The 14,208-nt window shown below is 30.7% G+C and overlaps 1 protein-coding gene across 1 annotated transcript; it reads right to left on the minus strand.

Annotated features, from left to right (window-relative positions):
- Window positions 1-5,276: 5,276 nt before the first annotated feature.
- Window positions 5,277-9,039, minus strand: LOC137824493 (putative E3 ubiquitin-protein ligase XBAT31). Its single transcript, XM_068630155.1, has 8 exons — window positions 7,971-9,039; window positions 7,764-7,823; window positions 7,611-7,682; window positions 7,364-7,485; window positions 7,122-7,262; window positions 6,933-7,040; window positions 6,265-6,520; window positions 5,277-6,099 (listed from the first exon to the last, which is right to left on the minus strand). Exons 1-8 carry the CDS (start codon window positions 8,148-8,150, stop codon window positions 5,695-5,697), a joined length of 1,344 nt encoding a protein of 447 aa, XP_068486256.1. The 5' UTR covers window positions 8,151-9,039; the 3' UTR covers window positions 5,277-5,694.
- Between the last annotated feature and the right edge of the window lie 5,169 nt (window positions 9,040-14,208).

Here is a 14,208-nt window from a genome sequence, read left to right on the forward strand (position 1 = left end):
ATAAATTTTAAGGTTTTTTCTTAAATAGTATACTTTCATTTGATATTTATTGAAATGAGTAATTTTTTATTTTATTTTAAAATTAAATAAATCATGCATGTAAAATATAATTTAAGTACGATTTGAGTCTAACAGTTTATAAACTGAAGTAGAATATAATAAGTACAATTTGTCCAATTTAGACAAGTTTTAAAATATATTCTTTTTCTCAATTCAAGAAAATATTAAATAAGAATATAAGAAAAAACAGATTTTAATTATCTAAATTTTTCTATTTTTTTCTCAAAAAAAATAAATAAAATTAAAGGACACGGAGTTCGAATCCTTATCCAAGAACTAAATTATCTGAATGTTTATTTATGATTTTATATTAAAGGTAATAAGATTGTTCCATTTATTGTGAAAAGAAATTATATTAATGACGCAGGTGTATAATTGATTACGTTATCTACATAATTAATTATGTCCAGATGTATTATAGTTTATTCACCCTTTTACATCACTCTCTTCACAAAAGGATACAATCTTATTATTTAATGTAATTAATTTTCAATCATAATCATTACTAGAATTTAAATTATATAATTAAATTGTTTATATACCAATTTAATTGTCTAAAAACTTAATTGCTCGCGAAACCACTCTAATTTTCATTGGCATAAATTTTGGCCACTCTTGTTTACTCATTATTAGTTTTTTTTACTTAGTAAACTTTTTATGTAACAATTATAAAATAAATAAATATATAAATATATAACTTTAATTTAATAAATAAGTATTAAGTGTTTTTTATTAACTCTTCTTATTTTGAAATGAAGAAAATCACATATAAATGAATTAAAAGTGGAGTAAAATAGTTGATATTTTCTTAAAGTTAAAATAATAAATAAATAAATGATATTTACTTATATCTCACACATACAACAAAGGATATATTTCTTTCATATTTTACTTCTTTTCTTCAATTTATCAACTTTTAGTTTATGGGTTAGCAACGGACTGTTGTCAAAAGGTTAAGAAATTTAACCTACAACTTTTAAAATATCAATTGAACGAAATAAGTTTTTAGAAAATATATTCAAATAAAAATTTTCAATTTATTTCTCCTTCTTTCCTTCCTTTTTCACCTCACGCCTTATCCGTCCTATATACTTATCAATTAGTACATGTAATATATTTTTAGTAAAAAACATTGATGATTTTTTAATTTCAAATATGAACACTTTGAAAAAAAAAATGCAATAAAACGATGTTAAACTGATAAAAAAATAAAAATAATTTTTGTATTCACCATAGTTAAATAAAAAACATAATATGAAAATTATTCCATTAATATAATATTATTGAAATTAAAAATATATATTAAGATAGTTGTAACACCCTACTATTATAACATTCTAAAATTTTAAAATATGTATATCTACAAAATCATATGTATTGTACTAAGGAAACATTTACACATATAAATTATTTTTATATACATAATTATCTTCTAAACGTTTTTAGTGTTTCTCTTAACACCTGCATTATTTTATACTTCCGTGTATATATATATATATATAATTAAGGATTAACTAATATTATAAAATTAAACAATATTAATTACATGTATATTAATATATTACTCAAATTAATCAAATTTGCAATCACATCTAAAATTTCAAACATTAATGTTTTTTTTAACACTCATGCTTTTGATTTTTGAAATAATGATTTTAAGGACCTTCCAACACAGATTAGCACTTCACTTTTTATAAATATATTTTCTCGTTATCTCATAATTTTTTAATCAACTTGATGAAATTAACAATGAATTTAAGATTTTTTTTCTTAATAAATCTAATACTTAATAATCAACACTCAATAGACCAATATCTTCAAAGATATCTCACCATCAACCACACCCATAAAGATCATAAAAAAACAATATATTTTTTATCTTTTCTCCATACATATCTAATGCACGTAAAATTTGTCCTATAAACATAATTTTTCTCATAAATTTCAATAAATAATATCACTTAAGTGACATATTCTTTAAGAAGAAATTCAAAAGAGTTACCATTAAATATCTCATACTTTATCAACTAGAGTTATACATTTCAATTCAATAGTTTCAATCTAATTCAACCAAAATCATTATTTCTATTTTAAAACTTTTAAACTTAAATCAACATTCTATATCGATCAAAACTAAATCTTAACATTATCTTTCAATTCCACACAAAATCTAACATCATATTTAAAAACCACAATAATTGAAATTAACATCATCTTTCAATTGCACACAAAATCTAACATCATATTTAAAAACCATGATAATTGAAATTCATCAAACTTAGTACTCCTCTTATCTATATATGAATCTTTGTTGCTTCCTAGCTAGAAGAAAAACAACAAGCTTAAGTCAAATTAGAAAAATTCCAACCTACTCCTAGATATTATGATTAACAAACAAAACAAAGAAGCTCAGATTTTACATGCTTTAGCATTTTAATGGAGTGAATTGTGTAGGACACTTAATTATGATGCATATTATCTCTGTACTGAAATAGTAGTAGTAGTATTCCTGATGCTGGAAACAATCCTCCATCCATTGGTCAATTTGATGCACTAGAAAGAATAGATTATAATGCAAATAGAAAGAACAAAACCCCCCCTTATCTGCCAAGTTAATGAGCTTGCATTGATTAGCTGAAACCATTAAGAAACAACAGTGATGAGTTGTGAATGACACTATTTCACCAGTCCATCACTTCCAGGCAGAGAATACAAGGCATCAGGGTACGGCTACACATGGTTTGACTCCCTTGCAAATGTATGTGTTTGTGTGGACAAGCTTCTTGTGCTTCACTCAGGCCATGTTTGGTTCTCAGTTCTGAGTTCTCAGTTCTGAGGTTTCGACTTTTAATGTTTGCTGTTCAATGTTCTGGGATCTTACAGAATCTAAGACAATGACCCTCCATTCGTTCACTCTTCTCATACTAGTTCATGATACAGGCTTTCCTTATTTTTTATCATCAAGGAATTGGAAAGATAAAGTCTTTTCAAATATTAGTTTTATACATATTTTACTTTTTTACAGTATTTCATAAACAAGTAACATTAATGTTTCACTTCAGATTAGCTGACTTTATTATAAGGTGTGAATTATATTTTAATTTTAATTGATGTATAGTATTCAACAACAAAAATATAGTAAAGTAACAACGCCAAGAATATAACGGAAAATCCAAAATTTTAATATTCTCTTTTTAGTTTTCAAGTTAAAGGTTGGAACACCAATATCTTTAAAGTGATTTTTTTTTTCTAATTTGGCATCGTTTTAAAGTTGTTTTAAGTATTAAACATGACTTTTTGATAATTTTTCCTAGACTCTATTTAGATTAGTGATAAAATTGAAATGTAATAGAACAATAGAACAAAATGGATTGGAAAAAAATGAATCAAACTTGACACTCTATTGTTAGAATAATTTATAAATAAATATTTTATTACTTGACACTCTATTGTTACTTAAATCACGAGACTTCTTATTTAAATTCTGAATCAAATATAATAATCGGATCTTATACTTTTCTATCCAACTTTTTTTTCCAGATTCACTTAACCATCAACACTACTATTATTTTAATAACTTTTTTATATTATTTAATTACAATTTTCTTTTATTATATATATTTTTTCCTAAAACCATCACATTGTATAGACTTTAGGGATCTCAAAGTATATCTGTTTTAAATAAAAATAAATATATCATTGATAGGCAAGGTTTCAATTAATGCAGAAAGAATATTAGAAATTTTATTGCTTTGATAAAAAGCTTAAAACCAAAAGAATATAGAAAAAAGTTGCTTGGATACTAATAATATTGTTAAGAATGCTGAATATTAATATTATTAAAAATGAATTTTAAGTGTAATATAATTTTATAAAATTAATATCATAAAATATCATAACATTTTAAGTCGATGTGTGATGTGCCGTGACAGAAAGACAAATTCAAATGACCTAGTATATCACATCATTTTGGAACATTTATATGTTACGTAAGACGTCATTACTGGTACGATGACGTACTGTTGAAGGCTGGGACCAATCCACCCAAAAGATAATAGATCTAAATAAAATCAAGAAAAATATTAAAAAAAACAACCAAATAAATCTTACTGTTTTAAAAAATTAAATTTTCTTTTTCTGATATAAATGTAACGAAACAATAAGTAAGAGCAGGTATATTTGTCTCCAATAAGTGATCCTATAAGAAATTTCCAAAACAGTGAAAATTGAAAAAGTCTAGATTATTATGCTTTTGTGATGGCTGAACGTACTTTTTGGAAATTTGGATATTGATTGCTGTATACGATCAACGCATCGCAGCTCCCCTTTTGAGTATTATTGGTTTTCATGTCATACCTGTCACGTTTCCACCACTCACATTCATGTGAATTTGCAACCCCGTCGATTTCGATCCAAATGGGAAGATTACGAGATTCTTAATTATTTCTTTTTCTTATTGTAAGCAACCAAACAACAATGGTGCATGTGATCGTCACCCATTACTGTAGTTATTCGTGCAAGTTTAGCAGAAACCAATGCTTATGTCTACATTACAGTATACCACTCTTACATAATTATTGTTTAAAAACACATCGTATATTCAGAACAAATCAATAACACAGGTTTAAGACATAAAAATAACTGTGCTAAAATCTGACGTATCCAGTTAAATTAAACTATTTGTACTTTATTCTATGAAGTAACATAATTATGAAAAGATACTAAATTCAGCTTAGTTTCATATATTTGGCATATAAAGTTTGTTAATACTCAAATATACTCATCAATTTTTACTCGATACACAAAAGTATCTTCCAGTATTTAAGATCTGAACTGGTATTAAAACAGTTTTGTCCAATAGTTCTTCATCAATCACATAATTTTCTCTGGGGTGGGATTGAGATGTTGATTATGGTGAAGGGAATGCATGACAGGACTTCTCATCCTACTTTTCTGCTAACTGCCAGTACGTGTCTATTTCAGTCCAAAAATTATTAGAAGAACACAGTTGTTGATGCTAATCAGTGCTCAGAGTTATTGCACCAATGATGCTAATTCTGCCCCTCAACTTGTTATCTAAAAGGCCAATGAGGTGCAAGTGATCCTGACACATGAACTTGTCCGGATTGTGTTATATTAAATGTAAGGTTCCTCTTGTGCAGTGAGTGCACAATTAAATTATTCAGCCTCCGCAGACACAATCACATGCCAACCAATTAACACCAAGCCCTTCTGTATTTTATTGTCCATTTCGGTATAAAAGAAACAAATCAGAAGCAAATACACATTACATTTTCATATGATCTTAGACTCCTATTTTTTGAGAAAAAAAAATCTCATTTCAATCACGACGCCCAAAACCATCGATGCTGGCGATGCTTCTTCTTTCTCAAGTAACAACAATGATAATATTACAATTTACAACATGACATGCAGCTTTTCTTCACCCAACCAACCTCAACTTCAATCATAATCACTTTACTTAGTTTCCGATAATAAAATGAAACCTTTCTCCTTTACTATTTATATTTTTTATTTTGCCTTGCTGGTCAAGCAACTTGTTACCATATCTTCCCAAGGAGTAATGATTCTTTGTTTGATAAGCACAAACATCATACCAAGAACAGCATCATATCACTGTTGTTTATCATCTTCCCACTCATTTTCAGCAGCAATTTTTCCGGAGCTGCGGCCACCCATCTTTCCAAATGAGTTCACACTTGATAATCCCTTGATGCTGCTGCTGCCACCCTCGTTCATGGTTCGGGTTTTCCTTGACTTGCTAGGCTTGGAAAAAGTAATGTCAACACCATCTTGATCAATGTCATGAAGGCTTTCTTTTTTCACAACCACTAATCTTGCTATGCTGCTTCTGCAGAATGGACAAACTGGTGGGACAATACGAGAAGTAGAAGGGTTAGGCTTGTTGTGACAACACAGGGCTAGTGTGCATTGTGCACACATCTGGTGACCACAGTCTTGCACCTCAATTGTGCACACTTGCTCAAAGCAGATGCAACATAATTCCGTCTCGCTAACCTGAAATATCAAAATTAATTTAGAATGCTGCTACATTTTACAAAACTAAAATCCAAATAATTAGACTTCTATACGTATGTTTCCCTAAATCAATCCAATGACGCATGTAAAAAAATAATAGCAAACTCAAAAAAGTTAGTGTGAATTCAAAGGGTGTCTAATTACCTCAGAAATGTTGTCATCTGTCCCATCAGAGTGTGCTGGAGATGGAAGAGAGTAATCACTCCCTTTCAATATGTTTTTCTCCCTTTCCCTGTTTGCGTTCATCAGGGCCTGCTCTAATAATTCTTTGGCGTCTGGATTAAGCTCACTGATCACCTTCAAAGATGATGGCCATACAAGAGGCTCAGCAGACGAAAGATTCAGCAATGCTGCACATGCGTTGTGTCTATGTTTAAGAGCAACTACATAAGGTATACGCCTGCTTAAACACAACATAGAGTGTTAAGGCAAATTCAGAAATTAATACGATAATCTAAAATATCACTAATAAATTTTTTATCAATAACTCATGTTGCAAGATGAGGGGTAAGTAGTTTAAACTGAAAAGTTCCCCAGGATCATAGGCATAAGAAGAAGAACTCAATTGAAACACACAGTTAGTAAGTAAAGGTTTTTTCCACTACCAACTAGTCCAATATACCATGGCATTAGGAATCGTTGACTTTTGCATAATTACTTTTGGTGTTATATTATTGGTGGATGGTTATCAAGAGAAAACTCAAACAATAAATTGGATTAATACAAGACGAGGGCCCACCAAGACAAGTGTGAAATTAAGAGAAAGATGAATCAATTTGTTTGTATTGCAGTGATTAAAAGTAGTAGTTTACCCAGAGGCATCACGTTGAAGGCGATCTGCACCCCATGCCAACAGTTCCCTGATGCAATCCAAGGACCCCCCTTTGGCTGCAAGATGAAGAGGAGTGCTCCCAGGACAGCTGCATATAGCAATTTATTATTCCACAGAACAAATGAATAATTAATACATCAAATTGAAGCCTGTCACAAACCCCACTTACCCATATCTCCCTGTTGAAGCAGAAACAAGAGCTCCACTGTACAATAGAATATGTACACATTCAGGCCGTCTTTGACGGGCTGCCAAGTGCAAAGGTGTTGCACCCCTTCCATCTCTAATATTCACAAACCGAGCAAACCCCCTGCAATCAATTCTATTACTTTCTTCTTTTAAATTTGTAAAAACCAACATAATCAATCAATCAATCAGGAGGGGTGCCAAATCAGGAAAAAAAGAACCAACCAAGAAGCAGCCACAGGACTAGATTGAGCAGCAGAGAGAATTGCCTTAAGGCAAGAAGAATGGCCATAGTAAGCTGCATAGTGCAAGCAGGTCCTTCCATAACACGCATCAAACATTAATACCTGAAATTTTTTTAAACTCGTTTTCAATAAAATATATCCATTCTAGTCATAGAACAAGTACTCGGGATTCTATTGGCAAAACAAAAGCATCACAAGAAATTTTTCAAATTTGAAACTTCCCATACATTAGCACCAGCTTCGAGGAGCTTTTCCACACAGGCGATCTTCCCGTGCATTGCAGCCAACATAAGCGGTGTCTGAATCGTTCAAAACCCAATGAACATTAGTACAGCAGCATTTAAAAAACAAAATCCCAGATTCAATAGAAACCAAGTTACCTGCTTTTGGCGATTCAACGCATCCGGATTCACAGATCCATCCAAAAGCCAAGATAAAACCTGCAGCAATTGGCAGAAAAGCAGAAAAAGGAAAAGAAGATAAGCATAGAGAGATGTATTTTAGGTGAGGAGACGGGGAGGGAATTTTGAGCGAATACCCAATTGGGAAATTGCGTGTGAAGAAATGGAAAAAGGAGAAAGGGGCACCTGGATCTGGCCATTAGCAGCGGCAATATGAAGAGGGGAGTGGTGATCATAGACAGTGGTGTGGTTCATGAGAGAAGGGTGTGTGTGTAACAAAGCTGCTACAGTGTCTAGGTCCCCATGCTGCACAGCACGAAATAGGCCATGCTCATGGCTCCCTCTGCAACTCAGCCCCTGACCCATCACTTTCTCTCTACCACCTCACCTCACCTCTCCTCCCTTTCCTGACTGCGCCACCTTGATTGATTCCTCCACGTTTTCAATTCCACCTTTGTTCCCACATTTATTGAGTTGGAGTTTGCAAAATGGCTAGGTAGTGAAACAATGAAAGAGAAAGAGATAGAGAAGGGTAGCTATGTGTGTCAGTGATGAGCAGTTACTGAGACTGACTTGGCTGTGGCATCAGACAGATTCCCGCAAAAGGGTAGGCTCCAGCATCTCCAAACTCTCAAACCAATATCCACCTTTTGTTCCTCCAATCCAACGCTTCACGTTCAAACTTCAAACACACTCTCACAAACAAACTCCTTAATAACTCATCTCTTTCAATCTAATGTAACTCTCCTTTACTATTATTCACCACTAAACACCTCACCTAGAACTTCGAGTCTCCATTTTTATTTTTACTGCAACTCCTATTCCATGCTTCGCTCCTAATGGCAAAATTCTTCATCCCATCATCTACTTTCAGTCAAAACCGTAACCTTCTTTCCTCCATCATTACTCCTTACTCTGTTTGCGGTAAATCTTTCAATTTCATCTACAACCATTTTTTTTACTTTCTCTTTCTGTAAATCATTCTACTTTCTTCTTTTACATTCATATACTCACGTTCAATCTATATTTATTGTCAAATCTCTTTCAATTAAACTGCTAAGAATAATTATAATAATTCGTTTGAACTGAGATTTCACGTTACAACAAAGACATTGCTTGAAGTAACAAATACTCTTCAAACGAATTATCGTCAACAATGAAACTAAAGCAAATTTCACTTTATTTTTTAGAAGAAAAAGAACACTTTTCTACAACATTCTTAGTTTAGTGGTGGCAAAATCAAGCTACCAAAATCAAATTTGAAAAGAAGGGGAGAGTGTTTTGCTTTTTAATCTTTTTGCACGAAATAAAGCACGAACATAGTGTTTAAGTATGGGCCTTATGGGGTCCATAAAAAGCCCAATACGGAGGCCCACGATAAAAAAACATGGGCAGCACCGAATCTGACTAATAGTCTAAAACAAATGTCTTCTGTCTTTCTCTCTTAAAACAAAACAAAAATGCTTATATGAATAATAGATAATTTTGTTTTTCTCTTGAATACACTATTAATAAAGATTTAATCCTTAACTGAAAAGATATTGGTGCATTGGGGGAAAAACCCTAATCCTTGTATAAACATAATGATAATCGAGGCCCAAAATTGAATGTGAAACATTTAAAATATCCACGAGCTTGAACTATATAGCCACGTGCTCACTTTAATAAATTTATGGTATGTCAGGTTTGGAAAAGAAAATTTTAAAAAAAAGAGTAAAATGATAATAGAAAATGAGATACTTTTGCTTTTTTTTTTTAAATATAGTATTAATGCTGATTATTTAAATAAAAACAATGAATAACATTGTCAAGGAGCATATAATCACACGCAGTACGAATAGTTTTCTCTCAACATAATTTTGTAAATTGTTTGATCATATAACAAGTATTATATATATATATATGAATGACATAAATAATTCATAAATAAAAAATAGATACAGTAAAATAAGGATGTTTCAGTCTTCTTCTTTTTTTATAAAAAAAAGCAATTCAGAAAACTTTTTTTTTTGTCTAATCATCTAATTATAATTAAAAGTATGTCTAATAATGTAAGATTCCAAAAATAATTTTTAATAGAGTTTAGGTTCATAGCCTATTAGAAGTAGAAGGCGTTCTAGTGGGATCCTCACATACAAAAAAAGATTGCAGTCAGTTTGATAAGTATCGAGTGACATTGCTTCTTCAGTCCAAACCAAGGAATCCCTTAAATAGGATTCAAAATGGATCTTATTCTATCGTTGATTAGAGATTGCGAAAAACTCATATGTTCCTTTCATTATAGTATTTCTGAACAAGTTATTGGATAAGAAACCTAAGGATTTTCTTATTTATGATAATGACCATATTGATGATAATGACGATATCGACCGTGATTTTGATATAGAGTTGGAGCTTCTAAATATGATGAAGACACTAACTATGGATATGATGCCAGAAATAGATCGATTTTATATCACCTTTTGTACCGTCCCGTCCCCGGACGTTGACTAAAGTCAAAGTCAAAGATACGGCAGGACCCTGTGAGGGACCCGAAGAAGGAGGATGTGGCGTCGCCAAGAAGAAGAGGCGTCGCCAAGATGAGGCGTCGACAGTAGAAGGGTGTCGCCAGGATAAGGCGTTGATGGCGTCGCCAATATAAGGCACTGATGGCGTCGCCCCCGATATCCACGGGTAGGAAAGACTGTGGAGGGGACGAAATCGCCAGAAGCTAAGTTAGAGGGGAGAGAAAGATGGCTTCAAGGCCATAGTTCCAATACCAGTGGGGAGTATCCTGACTTGGGATAGTTACGACCCAAGAGAGGGTCATGCCCATGGATGAACCAGGTGCATGGTGCGAGAGGAAGGTAGATACACTCCCAGGGTGAGTGGCTGAAACCTGAGGAGCATGAGTTGGCACCCAGAATGTCACCCCCTGCGCCAGCAGCACTTCGAGAAGGGGGGAACTCACGCGACAGAATGTCCCTAAGATTGGGATACGGCGCCGTGAGGCCCTCCACGTGTGATAGTAATCAAGTCAGCGAGAAGTTAGCAAAGGCAGTAAATGAGGGGACATTAATGATTCCCCATCAGGTATGTTTTTATTCCAGTTAACGTTCCAAACACTTTAAAAACACTTTAAATGTCTCCATTAAAGGTTTTAAGGAAACGTGTTGAATGCGCCTTAAAGCGCCTTAAATGCACTTTAAGACGTGTTTAATGCAGGGTGGCATTAAAAGAGTTTTTGATCGGACCTTTGGCAAATTTTTCCCAGAACACACTCTAGGTGTTTGCTCGAGCCCTAAGGCTACGCACGAGGGACTAGAGAAGGATTGTTTGCCAGGACCAGAAAACAACACACAATATACAGTTCTTTACCACCTTCAGAAGTGTCTTTCACGGTGCTTCGATACGAAGGTGCAGAGTTTTGGTGTTTCTTGTTAGCTGACTTGAGCGTCGGAGTGCAAACGGCCGCTAGGGCGTCCATTTATTTACTTTTTTGCAGGTGTTCGCAGATTACCAGAAAGGGGTGACCTAGCAGACGGGTAAGTTTGTACAGAAAGAAATACCCAGTTCAACCGGCAGGAACACCTTTCACTTCAAATTAGCAAAAGCAATGTCTCCCAGCATAATATGAAATTTTTCCTTCCTCTCCTTTTTACCTTAACCAGCAGTATATTATATTCAATATTATACCTTTAATTCACCAAAAGCATTAGGGTTGGTTTAATAAATAAAAAATAGCATTTAGGTGCAACTCAATTAAACGAGGTGGTAGGAATAGTAGTGGTCATAGTTTGAATCCACTATCTGAGTTAATGTTGGGTTAGTCAGGTTTAGATATTAGTAATGAATTTTCCGTAATTAAGTTAGATACATTATACTTTTACCTTGAAGTTTCTGACTTTTTTTTCAATTTTACATTTTTTAGTCTTTTTCCTATTTTAAATTTCGTTTTGTTAAATTTTCATTTTTAAACAAAAGGTTAATTAAAAAAAAGTATCCCATGAGTTTTAAATTTTGAAACCCTTTCGGCCAAGTAATCGTCAACTACATAAACGATGTTTGTTTTTAAGAATTTAGTTTTTGAATTATTCAACCCTTAAGCACTTTTTTCCACAGGAAACAATGGATTTAGTACAATGTTAGAAAGAGTTTTTAAATTTTAATATGAAAAAAAGTCAAATCAATCTAATTAGGTTGAATTAAGTTTATATAAACAACTTTTATCTTGTTATAACATATAAAAGATAATTAAAAATTAAGTTAAAAATAAGAATATTATAATTAAATAAAAATGAAATGTCCATGCCAATTAAAATAAATAAATAAATAAAAATAATTAGAAGCAGAGTTAAAAAAGTGTTAAAATTATATTTTAACACCTTTCTCGTTAAAGTTTAAAAATGTATGAGATAGATAGATAAGACTATACCCAATTATAGTTTAAATGAAAAATATTTTCCTAAAATGTTAATAACAATGGAAAAGTTTATGAAATTGAATCAACATATTATGTATAGATACATATTAAAAGGGAACTTCAAATACTTTTTATTATTCTTCTATCAAACCAACTATTAATAATAGTTATTTTCTTATGTTATAAATAGTATATAAAATATTTAACTGTGATATATTAATTAATTCATTTGGATCAGTCTTTGAAAACTTGATTTATCTCATGTGAACTTCAGCTTCAACTGATATAACATTAATAAAATTAAATTTTATATAAAAAAATCATTAAATCAATAAGTTATTATTTGATTTGATGAAAAAAAAGTGATTTATTTATTGTGTTTAAAATTTGGAGAGACCCTTGAAGTGTACCTGGCATTATTAGGTATTGTACTATAGTACCTCTCAATTTCATCCCCTCCTTAAGTCAAGTGGACCCCAATTTATTTTACCAAACTTATTTATTTTTATTTATTTTAATTATATTAAAAATATCCTTCTATTCAAAATCCAATACTATTTTTTTTAACTAAAATAAGCATGGTCACATTCAATAATGTTTGTTTACTAAGAAATTAATCCTTAATCATTCATTTTAAAAAACTAAGAGAGAAAATTGATTTTGATAAACTAGTCCTTTGGTTTCGAAGAGTAAATGATTGTAATTTTAATTTTATGTTCAAATTTGATATTTAGTGTTTTTTTACCACAACAAAATTGAGAAAATAATTAAATTTATATATTATTTTAATGTATAAGCACCACATCAGCAGTCAAAACTTAAAAAATACACATAAAATAAAAATATAAAGTTAATATATTTACTAATTTCGATGTAAAATATTGATTGATTTTTTGTAATTATTTAGATATTGTGGTTTGGTGAAGGTGTTAGAAGTTTAAATGTGATTTTGAGTACCACATTGTCTGAGAAGGAATCACAAAATCTTTGACAGTTCATTCAAATAACTACTTTGACTTTTTTTTTTCTCTGTAGCTTAACTCAATCATCCTCTATTGGGTCCCACAGAGTTTGGCCGCCCTACCAAATTTCCTTCCCCATGTGCTACCTTCCATTAATTATAACCCATTCTTATCTAAAACAGTTTCAATAAAGAGAAGTGCTAGCAAGAAACATATTTTTAATAAGAAAATTGTAATCGATTTTTTTTTTTTAGATTTGAAATGTACAATACTTCAAGTATAATTTAAATTTATTAAAAAATAAATTTTAAATATAATTTAATAAAATTAATTTATAAAGTAAATTTTATTCTTAAATTTCTTTATTTAAAATTATATATTTATAAATAATATAATAATAAATATATAAAATTAATTTTTAAAATGAAATTTACATTATATATTTATAAATAATATAATAATAAATAACCTGCGTAACTTTATAAAATAATAAATAACCTGCGTAACTTTATAAAATAATAAATAACCTGCGTAACTTTATAAAATTAATTTTTAAGATGAAATTTGCATTTATATATATAATATAATGAATTTGGAATTGAATAAATTTGAAGTTAGAATAAATTATAATAATATATAAGAAAAAAAAAATTAATTAATAAATTAATTTTTGAAATTACGTGAATCACTCAAATTCATTTTTAAAATAAATAAAATGACAATGATCAATTTGAAGAAGTTTTTATAATTTAAGAAAATAAAATGATGGTTTACTTATTAAATAATAAAAGTATTATAAAAAATATAGCACGTCTTTGAAAGACTTTTCTCCTACTTTTCATCATTCTGTACCTGTTCATTCACAAGCCCGCTAGTAAAAAACTATTGCTAATGACTTAGGATGTTTTTTTCTCTCTGAGTTTTGTCGGATTTGACAAAGTAACACTCTTACAAATTCGTGAATTGTGCAATATGTTATTTTATCGTGTTTAATGTTAATCACATTGTAGATAGACTCTTTCAAAGCAACTATCTCCATATTCTCTCTTTTAAAAATTGG

The sequence above is a fragment of the Phaseolus vulgaris genome, chromosome 11, assembly GCF_000499845.2.
Source record: "Phaseolus vulgaris cultivar G19833 chromosome 11, P. vulgaris v2.0, whole genome shotgun sequence".
Taxonomy (NCBI): domain Eukaryota; kingdom Viridiplantae; phylum Streptophyta; class Magnoliopsida; order Fabales; family Fabaceae; genus Phaseolus; species Phaseolus vulgaris.